This window comes from Apiospora kogelbergensis (genome assembly GCF_038363985.1).
Source record: "Apiospora kogelbergensis strain CBS 113332 chromosome Unknown utg000003l_segment0_segment0, whole genome shotgun sequence".
Classification (NCBI taxonomy): domain Eukaryota; kingdom Fungi; phylum Ascomycota; class Sordariomycetes; order Amphisphaeriales; family Apiosporaceae; genus Apiospora; species Apiospora kogelbergensis.
Genome location: NW_027117420.1, coordinates 3,439,103 through 3,457,881, shown reverse-complemented (window position 1 = coordinate 3,457,881; position 18,779 = coordinate 3,439,103). Strand labels below are relative to the sequence as shown.

Sequence of the window (18,779 nt, the reverse complement as noted above, 5' to 3'; positions counted from 1 at the left end):
GGGTGTACAGGTCGTACTTCTCCGGTCCATATACTTGCATGCGCTCTTACACAAGACGACTCCACTGCGGTTCCACGCTGGCAACGGAGGTTTGCATGTTTATTTGGGTACATTTTCTGCGGTTCTCTGATCTCACTGCGCACTGCCGATGAAAAGAGACACACAGCTACGTCTGTTTCCCATCCCTGAACGGCGTACCCACCGTTTCCAACGCCATCTACACTTTCCCACTCTTTCCAACTCCCAAGTTACCCGTCGATAGATATATAATGGAGTCTCCCCAGACACTCAGATAGATCTCTATTATCCTTCTCCAGTTCATTCTGCATATCTCCATACGTATATCGACTTCATCAGTCGCCAGTACAACCCAGAGTCCATACCAGCTACCAACCAACAACTTCATCTTTTGATTTACCTGCGTGTCGAGTTCGTTCATTACCCCAAACTCAAACCATCATCATGTCTCTGGAACCGGACACCAAGCACTTCAAGCCATCCCTCCACCGAGGAAGCTTTGTCGACGAGTTGGAAAATGCTCGCGGCGAACTATCCAAAAAGATGCTTCGGGAACACACAGAAGATCAGCCCAGCCCTAGCTCTTCCGAGTCGGCGCCGTCTCTGAGCCCAACCCACAGCGCAACACCATCCACTCCCCCTCTGAGCCCATGTCGCCGGACGAGAACCGTGATCTTGTAGCAGACAGCTTCGCCTTCGCTTTCGATATCGACGGCGTCCTCATCCGAGGTGGCCGCGCGATCCCGGAGGCTGTCGAGGCCATGAAGGTGCTGAACGGCAAGAATGAATACGGGATTAAAATGTAAGTTTTCCTCGTGGCAACCTCCGGGATACCCTTACTAATCAACTATCAATAGTCCCTACATCTTCTTGACCAACGGTGGCGGTAAGTCGGAAGCTGAAAGATGCGCCGACCTCTCCCGCCAGATGGAGATCGACATTTCCACCGCCCAGTTTATCTGTGGACACACACCCATGTCTGAGATGTCAACCAAGTACAAGACTGTACTTGTTGTTGGTGGCGAGGGCGAGAAGTGTCGGCAAGTCGCCGAGTCGTACGGCTTCACGGACGTCGTCACCCCCGGAGACATCATCAAGCACAACAGTGCTACTACCCCGTTCCGCAAGCTCACCGAGGAGGAACTCGCCAACTCCCGCCAGCGTGACTTCAACGAGACCGTCATCGAGGCTGTCTTCGTCTTTGCCGATTCTCGTGACTGGGCCGGCGACCTGCAAATCATCCTCGATGTCGCCATGTCCAAGGGCGGCCGCCTCGGCACCATGTCCGAGACCTTCGATGAGGGCCCACCCATCTTCTTCTCGCATAACGACGTTCTCTGGTCGGCGGCACACGATGACCCTCGCCTCGGCATGGGCGCCCTCCGCGGCATCGTCGAGTACACTTTCAAGGAAGTCACCAAGGGCAAGACACTCAACACCCAGGCCTTCGGCAAGCCCCAGATTGGCACCTTCGAGTTCGCCACTCGGCTGCTGAAGAAGTGGCGCAAGAACGCCCACGGTCTGGACTCGCCGCCCGAGACGGTCTACTTCGTTGGCGACACGCCCGAGAGCGACATCCGGGGCACCAACCAGTACAACACCAAGGCCGAGAACGACTGGTACAGCATCCTGGTCAAGACGGGCATCTACCAGGACGGCACCGAGCCCTCGTACAAGCCCCGCACCACGGTCCCCAATGTTCTCGACGCCGTCAACTTCGGCCTCAAGCGCGAGATGGAGCGCCGTGAGCGCAAGCAGCTGTCCAACAGCGAGCAGTACGCCACCAACACCCTCAAGAAACCCCACCTGACCGACCTGCCCAACTGGCTTTTGGACAGCACGGAATGCGCCGTCCTGAGCCCTTCCGAGGAGCGTGCTCTCTCTTGGGTCGCATAAGCAACTTCTGCCATGCGGCCCCCACTACGAATTTACGATTTATTATCTTTTTTATGATACCAATCCTTTCTTTATTTTCCTTTTATTGGTTATATTTTTTCTACACCCTTTACACACTTCACATCAAACATTCTGGTTCACTTTCATAGACCTTCTACGACTTAGATCGGAATTTGCTATTGACTTCTATTACCGGCGCAAAATCGGCAAACTTATTGCAAGTCTTGCCGCAAATCATTGGGTGGCGTTCTATCTCTTTGTCCACTTCACTTTGTGGAGCGTAAGACGCGATTCGAGATTATGGGGGAGGCATGTCAAGAAGGAACGCGGTGTCATTTAACCAAATAGCGAAATGATTAAAAAAAGTCCCTTGACTTGATAACTGCCTACATTGCTATGTGATAGTATTTTCGTAAAGTCAGGATACTTCAGTAACGGAAGAACCGCTTGTGATGATGACTTTCGCTAGGGGACATTTCAGCAAATATCACCGACTCTCAGGCACCGCATTTCACGCGGTGAAAGGCGTGGCCAGTGAGGCATCAACGGCAAGAGAGTGAGGTAGCCCGAGTCAATGTTCCAACTTTCTTCACTCTCATCTAGGCCTATAGCCCCATGCGCCGACTTTGCCGGGCGTTTACGCGCATCAGCGGCACAGCAGTAGAAAGCAACGGTCTGATTGATATTGAGTACCTAAGAAGGCGAGAGGGCCACAATTTCCGCAGGCACGGAGATCCTGCTTTTCCTGCATCGCGTGCATGAGTAGTGGACTTGTCCGTCCCCAGGCCGAAGCTGCGACGAAACACTTCTTCATTCCACCTCCGCAATAGGCAGGCAACCTCCGCGAAGCTACAAGAGTCAACAACCCCGTAACCCCGTCGTACCCCGTATCCACTCATGGGGGCCACGCAGAGGATGTGCATGCATTCCCCTCCTCCGCGTTTACCGCGTCCGTGGTAAGGATGCATAGACAATGGGAAACCCCGTACATTTCGACCGTCGTCTTGTCCTAGCAAATGAACCTCACGCCATTCCCCACGAAAATGGGACTCCACCGACCTATCAATGCAGTACCAAGATAGATTAGACCGAGGCCAACTACCAACATCCCAGGTCCCCTCTCTTCCTCCGCAGTATCTCTGTCGATCGACATCTGGGGTTGATTTTCCTCCGGGCTCCAGTTTCATAATCAAGCCCTAAGTACCCTGGTGGTCCAGAAAAGCCGGCGCCGAGGAGTCCGTCCGGCTGAAGTTGGAAGCTCGGCGTGCGAATATATGTCCGTGGGGGAATGTACACACAAGTACATAATGTGAGCGAGATCAGGATGAATAAGTCCACTTCGTTCCTCCCTTCCTTGCTCTACCGAAACATGAAATCAAGTGTGAACTTGGACGGAATCGACCCCTGCTTTGCTCTGCTCACTGCAAATTGACAAACAACCCCCCATCCACCAACAACTGCGCCCCCGTCACGTAACCACTCAGCTCCTCACAGGCCAGGAAAACGGCGGGCCCGGCCATGTCGACCGGAGCCCCGGTACGGCCGAGGGGGATACGGCCCTCCATGTACTCGCGCTTGGCATCGTCGCGGAGGTCGGCGTCGTTCAGCTGGGTGCGGATGGTGCCTGGCAGCAGCGCGTTGCAGCGGATGCCGTACTTGCCCAGGGCCACGGCGCAGCTCTGCATCAGCGACAGCACGCCCGCCTTGGTCGGGGTGTAGTGCGTCTGCTGCCCGCCGCCCACGAGGGCCGAGATGCTCGACACACCGATGATGCTGCCACCCTTGGGCTTGGATGAAGGGTCCTTGGCGAGGTCCTGCTCGTACTGCGCCGCCATCTGGCGCGCCGCAGCCTGCACGACGTAGAAGGCCCCGTCCAGGTTGGTCCGCACCGTGCGGGTGAACAGATCCGGCTTCAAGTCGAGGAACTCGGCAAAGGTACAGATGCCCGCGTTGGAGACGCAGATGTCGAGGCGGCCAAACCTCTTCACGGCGTGCTCGACCAACTTACGGCCGGTGTCCACGTTTGTAACATCCCCAGGCACCTGGTCCAGCCAACCTATCTTGACTCCCGCGGGTGCAGTGGATCTAATGCCTGCGGCCGAGGACAGGAGCGAGTCTAGATGCACCGCGTCCGACGTCAGGTCTAGGTGGTTCACAACAACGTTGCAGCCCTGACGCACGAACTCGAGGGCGATGGCGCTGCCGATGCCTGTAGTACCACCCGTGATGATGGCGGTCTTGCCAGAGAGGAGGTTGGTGGGGGCCATCTTTCCTTTCTTCTTGTTCCTTGGTTGTTTGGTTGGGTGCTTGCTTTGGATGCTCGATACTCCCGTACTTCAACCCCGTGCCTACACTCTTGATCCAACGGAGATGGGAAGACAGATGTGAGAATTGAATCGGCCGGGTCTCGTTTCTGTGTTTTCCCTTTTATGATTCCGGCAAGACCTCGAGGGTTGTCCGTGGGGAAGTAGAAGGGAAGGCTGTGCTGGTAGGCAAGTCCGATGTGCGATGTGCATTCTTATTGACGGGCTCACGACACGACAACCCATCGAGGGGCAGCGGCCAACGCTCAACGAGGGCTCCGCAAATGCCTAAGCCACCAAGTTTGGCAGCTTCGCAGGGAGTAGCGTTCGACACCCAGTCAGTCAGTCACTTTCTATGCACTAGCTGACATGAAAATTGTGCACAAGATTGATAATCCTCGTGGGTTGACTGACGCTGCTGCCAACTTTGTAGCTGCCACTGCCCCGCCTTTCGGGTTAGTGATGGCCGAGCGCACGTTGATGTCATGACATGACGAAGTTAGTGGGGGAGCCGGAATGGGGAAAGTCATGCAACAAAATCAACACCGAAAACTAGGGGGACACATAGCCCAACTCCCAACTTGGTCAATTCGGGCACAGAGTCAGAGGTTCAGACATTCAAGCCAGGCTCTCCTACGTGGACGGTACAGGATAAGAGAATTTGATTGAATGACGGAATCGTTTCTGTCTATGGCCATGTTCATGAGACCCGAACAAGCGATCGTGGAAGGGGATTATCAAGAAGGGGGCGCAATCCTCCGAGACTTGAGCAATGTGCTGCCATTAGCTATATGGCCTATTATTGTACACTAGCATATACGTAACAGAATTACCCCGCTGAAACCCGTTCTCCATGTCCACCATCACCATTGGCACACCAGGCTATGACTTAGATTCGGACGGCGAGGCTGGTGGTTCAGTCGGCTTCTCGGACGAATCAGCAGGCTGTAACGCTTTCATTGGCGGTGGGTTGAGCAGGTAGTCAGATGAGATCAGCTTGGATCTCGCCGCAGGGTTGATCGTCAGGCCAAACCCTGGCTTGTCCAGGTCCGCTGTGGTCAGGAAACCCCGGGTTGGGATAGGCTCGTCGATGAAGAGGTCTCCAAAGACCGGGAGGACACTTTTCCCGTCAGGCGAGTTGGCCAGGTACTCTTGGAACGGCGTGTTGGGTTGCGATATGACGAAGTGGTAACTGTAGGAACCGCTAGCATGAGGAACCACAGGGATATCGTACGCCGCTGCGTGGGCGGCCACTTTGAGCAATTCGGTCATGCCGCCGAGCCACATGACATCAGGCTGGATTATGTCGAGATTGCGGTTCTCGATCAGCTTGCGGAAGCCATATCTCGAGTACTCGTGTTCACCCGTCGTGAACTTCACTGTAGGGTGCGCTCGCTTGATTTGCTCGAAGCCGTCAGTGTCATCCGGCGTCAGGCACTCCTCCCACCAGTTGATGTGCAAGTCCTTGCACGCCTCCACGATCTCGATGGTGTACGACACGTTCAGGCTCATGTAGCAATCAACCATGATGGGGAAGTCTGGTCCCACGCTCTCGCGATGCTTGCGGAGGAACGCGATATTCTTCCGCAAACCCTCGTGTCCGTCAGCAGGACAGTAGGGCAGCGGCACCTTGGCTCCCAGAAGCCCATATCCTTGGCAGCCGTCGGTTCGGGGCCGGTGCAGTAGAAGTCAATTCTCTCTCGTGCGGCGCCGCCAATCAGTCGGTAGACGGGCTCGTTGCGCAGTTTACCGAGCAGGTCCCAGATGGCGAGGTCAATGACGGATATGACAGCCACGGGAAGTCCCTTGCGGCCGTAGAACATCGAGGCTCTGTACATCTGCTCAAACAGAAGATTCGTGTTACGAGGATCCGCACCGATAAGGAAACGTTCAAAATGCTGGTGTACCAGCCAACATCCCGGCGGACCTGGAACCATGACCTGGTGAGTATTCACGATGTCAAACCGGTTGCGGAAGAGAACAACGTCACTAACCTCCAAAGCCCGTGGCAAAGCCCACAGTACCGTCAGTGGCTTCTATCTCCACCAGAAACGAGCCCAGAACATTGATGCCCCAGCTTGTTCGAGATTTCTTGTATTGGTCCCAAATTGAGCATGGCGTAGAAATATCGGTATCGATCAACCTAGAGTGGCAAGCCGTGAGCTTGAGGCCAGTAGTATTGGTTCGCCAGAAATGAGAGACTTACCAATGGCCCCCTTTGACATTGTGATAATCGCCGCCTATGTCAAGATCAGCACCTGATAGGTAGAAGCTAAGGATCGCCAAACATACCGGAGCCAACACCACTAATGATAAAGGTGCGGATGGCCTTGATCTTAGGGAACGGCCTCACCGAGGCGGTCGCCGAGGAGTCGTCCATGACGAATGAGTGGGAGATGTATTGGTTTTCAAGTAGGTAAGGATTGCTTCAGAATGTAGTAAGAATTTCTTGCGAGAATTGATAAAGAACCTGGTAAGAATTGGTATTGGCAAAGAATCTGGCAAGAAGGAATCACGAGTATAAAAAGGTCCAAATGCAACTCAGGTCGGGTGACGGAAAATGACAGCATGTAGATAGATCAATGCATCGGGAATCACATCGGATCATAACTCGACAGCTCTTTTCACTAATCTAGCCTTAGATATGGGTACGGAAGACGATAGACAGAAGAAGGATCGACTCGTCCATCAACGCCCCATATGGCCGAAGCACTTTGTTGCGCAGCGCCGAGGTGTCGCGCGGCTCGTGCTCGGCTCGAATTGACCCGACCTACAACTTAGTAAATTACTGGCAGCTGCTACGAGTAGCCTGCTACGCTACTGGAGCAACGGCGTATCCGCCTCGGAAAGGCAGAGCGATCTGCTGTTGCATGAATACCGTTGTCAAAATGCAAGGCAGACTGCCTCAGATTTGGCATAGGTCAAACCTTGCGATAGACAGTATGTAGTATGCAGTATGCAGTATGCAATCCGACAGGGCGCTGCAGTTGGCTGCTCTCGTTGGTCTTCGTGGAATACATATGCAGGCATATACACCCAAACCGGTCGTTGATTGGGTATCTAGTTCTGAGGTAAAGTGACACCGCGCCTCAACAGAATCCGACTTACGAGGCGCGTGAACAAGATGGCCTTTCTCTATCTGCATAATGCAGACGTGAGCACTGGAAGGTGGCTGGCTGTTGCAGTTCACCCCGCATTTCCATATTAAATTGGGCGGGGAGCTTATGCTGACAGGCTGGCAGCTGGGGTGCTCAAAATGCGTCCTGCTTTTTCCCAACTCATCGCAGATATAGATGCCTGGGAATAATAGGGTCTAGGCCGATTAATGAACGAACGTCCTGGCGAACCCATTGCACTTGTCGATGATCGTATGTACGAAGAAGATGGCTTTGGGGTCGTATCACGCAACCTGAGAGCCATGATGTTGATCGTGAGACGGAATGAGCTGGAGAGAGTCTGGAGAGAGTCTGGAGAAATCCCTCCCCTTTTCCCCACCAACCCTGCGGGGTCCCCAGGTCGTACAGCTTTTTCGATGCCAAGTTGTAGGCAAATCAATTAATTACCATTTGCATATTGGAATTCGCGAGTCTGACATGCGTCGTGTCCCGACTGCACTGATGCAAGAAGAAGCAAGTGACGAATGAACCGCTGCCGGTGACCTGACAACTGCCGGTGGCCCAGACCAGACCCCAGACAGAGCCTACGAGGGTGCCCAGTTGGAGTTGGGCCTTGTTTTTTGGGTGACACTGTCCTCTACCCGAGACCATTCTCACCTCCCTTTCCCCCTCCCCCATTTTGCCCACAATAAAATTCCCCGGGGCCCAGAACCGCTCCATCTAATCCATTACTTCTGCTCAACATTACCCCGAGCTATCACAAACTATCGGCCCATACCGTCGCGCCTTCGTAGTCCTGTGTGTTCTCAAACGACAGACAGACTTCGGGCTTGAAACATGCCGCTGCTTCATTGTACCGAGAAGACAAGAGCCTATCTTTGAGCCCCGTCTGCCGCCTGGATCACTCTACCCCTGTCTTAGAGCGTATCCCAAGGCAGTTCAGAAAACTATGCCTGCCGACAACGGAGCCCAGCCACACCATCTTGTCTCGCCGCCACTGCACCACCGCGATAAAGCAGACCCTGACAGCGACGATGGCAATGGCCTCCACAGCGGGGACGATATAGACGCCGATGATGACCAATATGAGGCCGAGTCTGCAAGAACTGGTAAACGCAAGAGGCCGCTCTCTGTCTCGTACGTCAACTTTCATTTTCTCCAAGTCTCGAAAGGTGGATGGCTTCCTAGCTGGGGCAGGATAGGTCGAAGCATGTCACGGGTGGCCTCATGCTGGGTCATCAATCGATTAACCCAAGTAAAACATATTCACCACTGTCGACCTTGGGTTGCGTCCTGAATTGAACACGTTTCGTATATCGTCCGACCACCATCTATAAGAACAATGTCAATGGATTGGGTGGCGTCCCGTGTCGTCTTGTTCATAAGGGGAGACCACATGCTAACATGGATTAATCGACAAGATGTGAACTATGTAAGCAAAGGAAGGTAAGTCACTCTACTTCATCAACTACAGTAATAAAGCTACTAAGCAACACGATAGGTGAAGTGTGATCGTGGTCAGCCGTCTTGTGGGTGGTGCAAACGCAATTCGGTCTACTGCGAGTACCGGGAGAGGAAGAAACCGGGCTTGCGGGCAGGTTACGGCAGAGAGCTGGAGCAGCGTCTAGACAAGCTGGAGGAGATATTGCGGTCGCACTCGGAGATCTTGCAAAACTCGTATATCCACAACTCGCATCATCCTGCGCCGCCGAGCGCGCCCAGTGTCCGGAACAGCAATGCGAGCGTACCTAGTGATCATGGCACCCCTCGGGACCCGGCGCCCATGTTCCGGCAGAACGAGCCCTTGCGTACACCCCAGGCCGAAACAGCCCTGTTCTTACAGAAACCCTCGACATATCCGCCGTCACACAGAGTGTCGACTTCGGAATGCCACCGCAAACGCCGTCGATGCATTCAGTGCATGATGGTTTCCAGCCCCCGATGCATCTATCCGGCATATCGCCTACCAATCAAGTGTCCAGCATGCCGGTCAGTGCATCGACCCAGGATTACTACAGCAGCAGCCATTCTCTCCAATCACCGGGGCTAAGCGTCGCACAGAGTCAAACCCATATCTCATCAGATCAGGACTTACCTCCTTATGATCTGCTATATGCCCTCGCAGATCTTTACTTCAAACACATCAACACCTGGTGTCCAATCCTACATCGCAAAACCACACTTGATGCTCTATTCGGCCCATCAGCACTAGACGAGACAGACAGGATCTTATTACATGCTATCGTTGCGACGACCCTACGTTACTCCACTGATGCCCGACTGACCGACGAGAGAAGACAGCACTACCACGATGTCTCCAAGAACAGAGTACTGCTCTACGGTCTAGAACATTCCTCAGTCAAGGTCCTCCAAGCTTTAGTGATTCTTGCCCTTGACTTGTGTGGTAGTGGCAATGGACCTCCCGGATGGAATATAATGGCTCTTATTACGCGATCCGTCGTGCAGCTGGGACTAGCCGTGGAGAGCAACTCATTCTCAGTTTATCCAAGCTACTCGTCCATATACACTCTCCGAGCTATGCTATTACCTGAACCCAGGGACTTCGTGGAGGATGAATCGCGACGGCGACTGTTCTGGATGATTTACCTGCTGGACCGCTACGCGACCATAGCCACGGCATTCGAGTTTGCCCTGGATGACAAGGAAATCGACAGGACTCTTCCTTGCCGCGACGATCTGTGGATTAAGAATCAGAAAGTTGACACGCGATGGTTCCAGACGCAGGACTACCCGTCCGACCTACCAGACCACGATACAAATCGTCCAGAGAATCTGGGGGCTTTCTCTTATTACATTGAGATCCTCGGTATCCTTTCCAAGATCCATAAGTTTCTCAAGCAACCTGTCGATATAAGCGCATTGAGCGACGTCGAGCAATGGCAGATGAGGTACAAGCAGCTCGACAACCTCCTCACGTCCTGGAAGTTTGGCCTTCCTGGCGACTTCGGTAATATGGCCAAACTTTACCAGCCAAATTGCAGCAAAACATTGAACTGCGCTTGGGTAATGCTCCACGCTACTTATCATACGGCCGTCATCCGTCTGCATTCCTCCGCGGCCTACCCGACTACGCGATCCCCCCATATTCACCCCTTCACTAATCGCCAGCCAACACTGCCACGGTGCCGTTGAGAATATCGCCGCCCTAGGCGAATTTGTAGTCCAGAACGGTTTACTCAATAAACTCGGCCCGCCTTTCGCTTTCACCCTCTGGGTTGCCGCGCGACTGCTCCTCGTCCACGGGTCCACGGTGGAGCACAAATTGTCGCCCCAGATTGCCTTCCTGGTCGAGACACTCCGGGACATGGGGAGATACTGGCCAGTGGCAGGCCGCTACTGCGAGCTCCTCCAGCGCGTGCTGGATGAGCACGCCGACAGCGAGCGGGCGTTGGGTACCACGGGAGAACGAATCACGCCTTCCTCGGTCAAGATCCTTGCCGATATGCGTCGCACCGCTTTTGACTTGGATATCCTCATCAGCCGCCAGCCGCGTCATCTGGTGGGCAGCGGCGGTATCCCAAGTCGGTTGCCCAGCGTGACCCCAGCGCGCACACCGGCGCCCAACGAGCTCGAATACCTCGACGTTTTCGACTTTTTCAATGTACCTCGCCTACCTTTCGGCAACGAGGCGGCCCCGGGGTTGGAACTGCGAACCACCAACATCAACAACAGAACGGAGGGGGAGTAACTGATGGAGGGTCCGAGATGAAGGATGAGGGACCGCCAAGTCATGGTGGACTGGGTGGTGCCTCTAATAATGGAGGTGGTGGTGTTGCGAACGAATTTAATATCACCAATTTCATGGTGGATGCGAATAGCGACTGGCTATTCCACCAATCTTAATAACCATAAACACAAAGTGGTCATGGGAATAATTATCACGTACATCTGGCCAGACCTCCGGGATAGATGAGGATGCCTGAGCATATAACGCATATATATATATATACTTCTACATCGATGCTGCTGTCTTCGGAAAAAGCTTTTACTACACTACCCAGCTGATACCTTGCCTCTAAGACTTATTCTGGACATCCCCAAGATCTTCCAGGCCTTTCAGCGCCTCGCACGCATCGGCCCAAGCCGCATCACCCTCGTAGAGTTGGCTCCGCAGATACGCCCACGTCATTCGCTGCACGGCACCTAGTCGCTGGGGTGAGCATCCCCGGGCGTCCCGACAGCGTCCCAGCCGTCGACACCGCCGAGGCAGTGCAGCCCGCCCTTGACGGTGAACAAGTCCTTGGGACCAGGCGCTAGATGGTACGGATCCATGTGAAACTCGGGGCCCCGCGTCGTTGTGAGGTGCGGGCTAGTGTCTATATCCCCCGCGACGATTAGCGTCGGCGCGCTGAGCGTCCCGAAATCGGGCCCGTAGAAGGGGAGCACCTTCCGGCCCATTTCGGTCACGAGCGGACCCGACCCGATGGCCGCCATCAGCACGCCGGCTTTGATGCGCGAGTCGCGGCCGCCAAACGGCTTTTGGTTGGGGAAGCGAGTGTCGGTGTTGACGACGCCGAGGAGCAAGTTGGCGGTGGAGGCGCCGAAAGAGTGGCCAATGATGCCGATCTTCTCGCGATCCAGGCGATTACCACCTGGAGAAAGGAGACTGGGGATTGCGGCTTCGATCTCGTCCAGGCGGTCCAGGATGGTGGTGAGGTCTCGGACTGCTGTCTTCCAATGGAACTCATTACCTTCTTCTTCCTCTGTTGCCCCTGCGGGAAACTGAGTAGGGTCGTAGAATCTAGAGTACAGGTGTGTTGGCTGGATTACGGCGAAGCCACGGCCAGCGAGGAAGTCGGCAAGGGGCGTGTAGCCCTCGTGGGACGAGAGGAAGCTGCTGTTCCCTAAACCGTGAGAAATGAGGATGATGGGCAGAGGCTCGCCGTTCCTGAACGATGGTGACGGAACAGATACACGTAGTTGTAATGGCGCGGGGCGGTTGGGGACATTGTCGAGGACGACAGGGCTGTAGGAGAGGACGGGAGATGGGTCAGGCACGGGGATTTCGGCGGCGAGGCCGAGCTGGGCGTGGTCTCCGAAGAACATGATTGAATGGTATGTAATTTATGACGACTTATATTCAATGATGTCCGCCACAGACTTGACTTCTGTGCTTCATCGGCCATTCCCATCGGCGTCCTTAAATACTGAGGAGATCGCACAGAAGTGCGCGTCGAGAAGCGGCATCGTGGTGCTCCCTTTGTTTCTACTCATCTAACCACAAGCTGGTCAGTTCGGAGATCATATCTCCTTAATTCCAAACGAACGATGCAGTGGTGAAGCTCTCAACCGGTCTGCCTGCTTCCCAGTTTCACGGACCTAAGATGCTTAATCGCGCGTTCGCAGCCAAAGGAAAGATCCAATGGACATTTGGAGATGTGCGAAGCCGGTTTTATGTAAAAGCCAAAGGCCGTGTTCCAGCCACAGCTTACTAATGAGCTGGGTTAGCGGTTCAGATTTGAGTCAAATCAAGTCACCTAACCCAGCAGATGACTTGCAGCCATCTTCGCCAAGGAGAGGGAGACCCTAGGACCAACAGGATTGCTTTGCAGCGACGAGACGCATTATGGCAAGTGATGCCATGAGAGGCACATGGCCACCAATTGGCAGTCTACCTTGACGTCGAGAATATAGTAGAAGCCTCGGCTGTCGTGCGCGACTCTCTCCCTACTCGTGTAGTCGAGGAGGTTCTGTCAGGATCAGGTACCGGACCCCGGGCGCGTTCGGCTCCGGTCAAGTGGCACTGAATACGCGCAGCCGGTCCCCCCCCGCATCAAGTAGCCCACTGAGAGCCAGGAGGACATGTGTCGTTACTTCGACGGCACGAAGACAGACTATGAGGCAGGCCGGGATCACCGCCCGCAAACTACTAAGTAGTCTCGCTGGGCGTTGTGGTCGTGGCCAAGGGCAATGTCAGACGAAAGCCACAGCGTTAGCGGGCCAATAGTCGTCCGGTGCCTTTCCGGCGTGCTTGCTCAAAGGATGCAACGAGTGCCGACATCCGTGCTCACACACACATCTCTGTGCAATGCAACTGCATCTCGCACAGTAGGTCAATTGGCCGGGAGAAGGTTTCGGCTTGCAGAGGAATCTCATGATTTCTCCCTGGCCAACTCGGACGCTGTGAGGGGATTACGTAGCTTCCTTGGACGGCGGAGGGGCAGAGGGGCAGAGGGGCAGAGGGGCAGCAACAGCAAGCTAAGCACGGCCGGTCGAGGATGTGAGGCCTCAGCCGTTTCCGATGCGCATGGTTTCCAGGCAGAGAGATGACAGATCTACACAAACACTCGGTGTGCACATCCATATCCATATCCATATCGTCCTCCAATTCTTGCTGACGTGTTTAGGGGCAATGGGCAGTAAATGGGGATGCACAGCACTCGTTCACTGCAAGATGCCACCTGGCTTGGCAATAGTGGGAAAAAAGGGCGGGCCAGGCTGTACTAAAGCGACCGACCAATCACTAGAGCCAAAGCTCGGGCGGTCCTACTACCTAGCAGGATCAGTAGAATCAGTACAAGTAGAATCAGTAGACTGCTGCTTGCTGCTTGTTCGGCGGGCGCTGGCCCCAGAACTGGCCCAGAACTGGCCCCTGCCCTGCCCTCCAAGCCGCCTCCTCCCTCCTTGCTCCCTGCCCTGTCCAACCGCCGGCTCTGTAACCACCTAACCACCGAACATGCCCTCCGCCCAGTCTCACCTTCTCACTTGCAGCTTCCCTTCCCTGCCCTGTCAAAGTCGGTTCGATATTACAGCTCAGCTCGCCTTGACTGATACAGCCTCGCTCCCCGTCAGTGCCGTAGTCCCGAGAAGCCACGTACATCCTAGCTTGGCGGGAGGGGAATTCCATGCCCTGGATGGCTTTGCCCGCCTGTGGGGTCCTGGCTTGGTATCAGGTATGATCCCTCAAATCGCCCCGCAGGGGTCTTTGACGATGGAATTGGGGTCCAGTTTCTAAAAGGGTCTATGCCATGGTCGATGGAAACGTCTGGTTCCTACCACTCAAGCACTACACATGACAGGCATCCGAACTAGGCAAGCCTCCTTCATCATCGACTGGCGGCATTGGCATGGGCCAGAAGCCTGGGCCATGCCGATGAAACAAACCCCCTCAGCCAACGAGCCAGCTCAGAAGAGGCAGCCAGCTAGCCAGGACCCCCGAGAGTGAGGGGCAAGTGATGCCATGCCACTGTGCCACGATCCCCCTTTCGATGGGGAAAGGTAGGTTTCTCCAGGATGCATATAAAGGTGCATCTCATCCCTAGCTCTCTCCCCAACCTAGCCTCCTTCCTCTGATCTTCAGTCTTCCATCTACCATCATCCCAAACAACCAAACCACAACCACCCACAATCACCATGTCTTTCTTCGACACCGCCCGTGACATCCGTCTTGAGGACGGCCACATGCTCCGTGCCAGCCTCCAGCGCGTCGACGGCGAGTGGCAAGACGCCGAGATCAACCTGAACGACCACATCGGCAACGAGAACGGCCGCTTCTGCTGGGACAGCAACGGTATGTGGTTCCCCCTCTCCTCCCTCCGTCACTCTTCACCATGACGAGCTGTCGGATAGCCACGGAGAAAGCAAGCATTGTACTGACAGGAGCTTCGAACAACAGGCTTCTCCGAGTCCTCCGAGGGCATCTGGTGCTCCATCGAGGGTACCGGCCCCGTCTGCGTCCTCCGCGGCCGTCTCCGAAACGCTGACGGCGAGCTGTGCGAATGTGACCTCAACTTGTCCGAGCGCCTCGGCAACAACGACGGCAACTTCCAGTGGGGTAAGTGACGGCGTCCTATATCTAGAGGAAGAGAGATGTTGAAGTGTTGACTAACATTCATATTTCCGCAGTCTAAACCTTCTCGACTGCAGTCTTCGGGCAGCTCTATGAGCAGGTGTTTCCCATAGCATAGCATAGCATACCCCCGACCGTCAATTGAAAACTTGTCAAATCCATATTGAAGCTTTACCTCGATGCTTGGGCCATGCCGTGATAACAGACTTGGGCTCAGCGCATACTTCGTGGACCAAGTCTTGCACATACCACTTTCACGTAGCTGCAATTCGATAGAGTCCATGGTCGGATTGGCAGGACTTGCTGGTCATGCACAAGATAAGCCATTATGAGACGTGGTCCGAATGGCGATGGATCCAAGACGGTGGATCTCTAGCTTGACGCCGTGTTGTGAACGCGACTCGATGGTCGATGGTCGATAGTCGGGAGCTACGTAATAGCGGGCCCCATAGACGGAAACCTGTCTTCCGATCCTCGGCGGCTCCTCCGGCCTGGTCAGAAAAACAACGTTCTTTCATCATGTCCTCAGCCTCGTCTCCCTCCCCGCTGTCTTCCTATTGGCTACTTTCAGGCAAAACCCATTTCCAGGGCGACATTATCCAACCATTTTTTCTAGAATCATCAGCCAAACAAAACAAGCCTTGTCGGTTCAAAGCAGTCACTTGTCAGCAGCAGCCATGGCCACCAATACCGGCCTGCCCTCGTTCACCATTCGGGCCATTACGCCGTCAGAGACCCACGACCTCCGTCACAGCGTTCTCTGGCCGGACAAGCCGCTCTCGTACATCCAACTGGACGAGGACGACGAGGGCCATCACTTTGCCGTCTTCATTGAAGGATCGGAAACACCGCTTCTGCCGCCCAATCTGGCGCCGCATGAAAGCAGTGCTACTACGGTCACGCCACAGGAACAGGAGAAGCCTGTGAGCATCATATCCGTCTTCTTCGCCGACGCTGCGAACCAGAAGAAGGAGGCGCGGTTCCGCAAGTTTGCGACGGACCCCAAGTGGCAGGGGCGTGGCGTCGGCTCGGCCCTCCTGCGGTACGCCATCGTGTTCGCCGTCACCGAGGGCGCCGAGTCGATCTGGTGCGACGCCCGGACCTCGGCCTTGGGGTTCTACCAGAGGTTCGGGCTCGATGCGGAGGGGGAGGAGTTCCTCAAGGGTGATGTGCCGTATATGAAGATGAGTCGCACTTTACCATGAGGACTCGTTTGATAGGAGAAACGCCGGGAAGTACAAAAGGGGGTAGAAGGAAGAAAGGGGGGCGGGGGATGTTGTGTTTGGCGAGTTCATATAGATAGACGGAACAGGTCATTCGAGCGATAAATGGATGCCTGGTCGAGTGTGTATTGAGGATATTGGTTAGAAAGGTAATTAAAATATAAAGACAAGCCAAACACATACTTTCAGCTACGGTAACAAGCTCTGTCGGCATCTGACACCAACTGGAATGGAAGCAAGTGCAATCACACATATCGTAGGATCGGCCCAGCTGAGGCGCATGTTGATAGAAATCAAAGACAGTTGCATCTATTCAAATCTTCTAGAGCCTGGTCGGAGGATGTGGTCCCCAATACTCCTTGACTATGTACCTATCCATACAAAGCCGCTGAGTCAGGACCGGATTCAAACGGTAATAGTTCAATGTGCTATGTAAAAAAAGAAAAATATAAACATATTCCCGCACCAGGATTCGAACCCGGGCCTTTGGAGTATCCATGATAGTATGTAATGAAAATCCAATATCCTAACCACTGGACGATACGGGACTTTCTTTGGCGTCTTCTAGAATTTGGGTGTTTCTGCTTCTGTTTGGATTTATTGCTGGAGTGAGTGTTTACAAGTTGGAAGGCATCAGTGGAGGGCTCAGGAGGGGGGGGGGACAAACCATTAAGCACAAGTTGTTCACCTGCAAACAGGAAGGTACGTTGTTTGTATTGATCGTGTGTGGACCACTGCCTTCCCTACCAGTCCGTGCCTAAACAAGTATGAAGAATCTTGATGAGTTGAGTTTCTTGCTATGAGCTTACTTTATTGTGATCCTATCTATTCAAAGCACCATCCAACTCAGGACCTAGGGAACAGGCAGATTCAACTCTGCGTATTCTGGGATCGGCCACCTCCCGTTGACATTCTCCGCCGGCAGAAACCTGTGTACCAGCTGATCGACCTTGAGGCCAGCCAACGCCCAGGCAGCATTCTGCAACAGCCAGACGCCAAACCTGGACGAAGGGAACATGGCGTTGATGGTGGCAGGGGGTAGTCTCTGGTACTCGTCGACCGGAGATCGGACAACCTCGCTATACGCTTTCAAAGCCGGCCCAATATCGTTCTTGTGCTTCGCCAGCTCGCCGGCCAACACATACGACCCGATAAGAGAGAGCGTCGTGCCCATACCTGTGAAGGGCGCAGGGCAGTATCCAGCATCGCCCACGAGGACGACCCGGCTTTTGTACAGCGGGTCGATTTTGATCTGCCCAGCCTCGTGCGCGTAGAAGTCGTCACAATCATCCATTGCTCCGAGGAACCTGTCAACTTCCCAACCGGCACCGGAATATGCCTTGCGGAAGGCATCCTTCTGCTTCGCAAGGGGCTCTTTGTAAGCCTGCCGAAACAGCTCCGCGTTATTCCGTGCGAACAGGTACACCTGCGTCATGGGGCGATCCCCGTTTCGTATCAGGACCGCCCGGCTTTCGGAGGCATTGAACCACTTCGCCATGCCCCCTCTCCCCCTCAGCCCGCGGGATGCTGAAGTAGGCCGTGTGGATCCCCAAAGAGTGGAAAGCCGCTGCACTGGCTTCCACGCCCCAGGCAAGACGTCTGGTCCGCGAGCCCTGGCCGTCTGCAGCAACCACCAGATCATACCGGCCCGTCTCTCCGCTCGACAACTTGACATCAACACCGTCATCGTCCTGCGAGAGCTCGATGATACTCTTGCCAAACTCGTATTTCAAACTCCCCCCTTTCTCCTCTGGTCGGGCCAAGTTGTCGATCTCCTCCCGTCGCTTTAGGCTTGCCTCATACAACATGTTGACCAGATCACTACGCATGATCTCACGGTCCGTTGACAGCGAGTAGTTGCGCTTTCCGCCGCCCGTCACGCCGAACTCGGCGAGCGACTTGCCCTTCGCATCGACGAACTGCATCCCCGTCTCGGCGACCAAGAGCGGCCTAATGGTGCCCCTCAGACCCATTTTCTCAAGGATGGGCAGGCCCTGCGCTTTCACGTCAAGTTGCTGCCCCGCTGTACGCAACGAGGATGCGCGTTCCACGACGGTGATCGTGTGTCGGGGATCAGCATGCTGAAGCAGTGTCGCGAGAGCAGGTCCGCAAACGCCGGCACCGACGATTAGTATGTTGAGAGGCATAGTGGCAACGGATGGTATCGTAAGGGTTCGCACTACCATGAGCCTGAAGCGTTTTGATACGATGGGTGCAAAGTGTATGTACGTGCCACGCAGGGCCAAAATAGAAACTGAGCAGTTATTTGATTTTTCACTGGCCGGGTAATATACAATATTGATAGAAAAATACGTGATGGAGTCTGCTATCTTTTAGAAAGGAATAGTCTCCTCCCCTAAATACTTCTACTGTTTTGATGGTGTATGCTCCCGGCCGTGATCGCGGCCGATGT

General features: G+C 54.5%; 8 protein-coding genes across 8 annotated transcripts; 4 read left to right on the top strand and 4 right to left on the bottom strand.

Annotated features, from left to right (window-relative positions):
- Positions 1 to 462: 462 nt before the first annotated feature.
- PG998_005878 (CDP-alcohol phosphatidyltransferase class-I family protein) lies at positions 463 to 1,914 on the top strand (the record flags this gene model as incomplete). Its single annotated transcript, XM_066872696.1, is given in 3 exon segments — positions 463 to 695; positions 707 to 820; positions 876 to 1,914. 3 exon segments carry the CDS (start codon positions 463 to 465, stop codon positions 1,912 to 1,914), a joined length of 1,386 nt encoding a protein of 461 aa, XP_066732793.1.
- A 1,418-nt stretch (positions 1,915 to 3,332) lies between these two features.
- Positions 3,333 to 4,181, bottom strand: PG998_005877 (L-rhamnose-1-dehydrogenase; the record flags this gene model as incomplete). Its single annotated transcript, XM_066872695.1, has 1 exon — positions 3,333 to 4,181. The coding sequence occupies one exon, from the start codon at positions 4,179 to 4,181 to the stop codon at positions 3,333 to 3,335; it is 849 nt and encodes a 282-aa protein (XP_066732792.1).
- Positions 4,182 to 5,099: 918 nt separating this feature from the next.
- PG998_005876 (uncharacterized protein) lies at positions 5,100 to 6,597 on the bottom strand (the record flags this gene model as incomplete). Its single annotated transcript, XM_066872694.1, is given in 5 exon segments — positions 5,100 to 5,798; positions 5,810 to 6,144; positions 6,212 to 6,360; positions 6,424 to 6,475; positions 6,510 to 6,597. 5 exon segments carry the CDS (start codon positions 6,595 to 6,597, stop codon positions 5,100 to 5,102), a joined length of 1,323 nt encoding a protein of 440 aa, XP_066732791.1.
- Positions 6,598 to 8,282: 1,685 nt separating this feature from the next.
- Positions 8,283 to 11,042, top strand: PG998_005875 (fungal specific transcription factor; the record flags this gene model as incomplete). Its single annotated transcript, XM_066872693.1, has 3 exons — positions 8,283 to 8,465; positions 9,422 to 10,269; positions 10,463 to 11,042. 3 exons carry the CDS (start codon positions 8,283 to 8,285, stop codon positions 11,040 to 11,042), a joined length of 1,611 nt encoding a protein of 536 aa, XP_066732790.1.
- Positions 11,043 to 11,497: 455 nt separating this feature from the next.
- On the bottom strand, positions 11,498 to 12,400 carry PG998_005874 (uncharacterized protein; the record flags this gene model as incomplete). The annotated part of the gene is made up of 1 exon (XM_066872692.1): positions 11,498 to 12,400. The coding sequence occupies one exon, from the start codon at positions 12,398 to 12,400 to the stop codon at positions 11,498 to 11,500; it is 903 nt and encodes a 300-aa protein (XP_066732789.1).
- A 2,307-nt stretch (positions 12,401 to 14,707) lies between these two features.
- PG998_005873 (cyanovirin-N) lies at positions 14,708 to 15,136 on the top strand (the record flags this gene model as incomplete). Its single annotated transcript, XM_066872691.1, has 2 exons — positions 14,708 to 14,864; positions 14,970 to 15,136. 2 exons carry the CDS (start codon positions 14,708 to 14,710, stop codon positions 15,134 to 15,136), a joined length of 324 nt encoding a protein of 107 aa, XP_066732788.1.
- A 684-nt stretch (positions 15,137 to 15,820) lies between these two features.
- PG998_005872 (GCN5-related N-acetyltransferase) lies at positions 15,821 to 16,348 on the top strand (the record flags this gene model as incomplete). The annotated part of the gene is made up of 1 exon (XM_066872690.1): positions 15,821 to 16,348. One exon carries the CDS (start codon positions 15,821 to 15,823, stop codon positions 16,346 to 16,348), a length of 528 nt encoding a protein of 175 aa, XP_066732787.1.
- Positions 16,349 to 17,219: 871 nt separating this feature from the next.
- On the bottom strand, positions 17,220 to 18,513 carry PG998_005871 (uncharacterized protein; the record flags this gene model as incomplete). The annotated part of the gene is made up of 2 exons (XM_066872689.1): positions 17,220 to 17,792; positions 17,857 to 18,513. 2 exons carry the CDS (start codon positions 18,511 to 18,513, stop codon positions 17,220 to 17,222), a joined length of 1,230 nt encoding a protein of 409 aa, XP_066732786.1.
- Between the last annotated feature and the right edge of the window lie 266 nt (positions 18,514 to 18,779).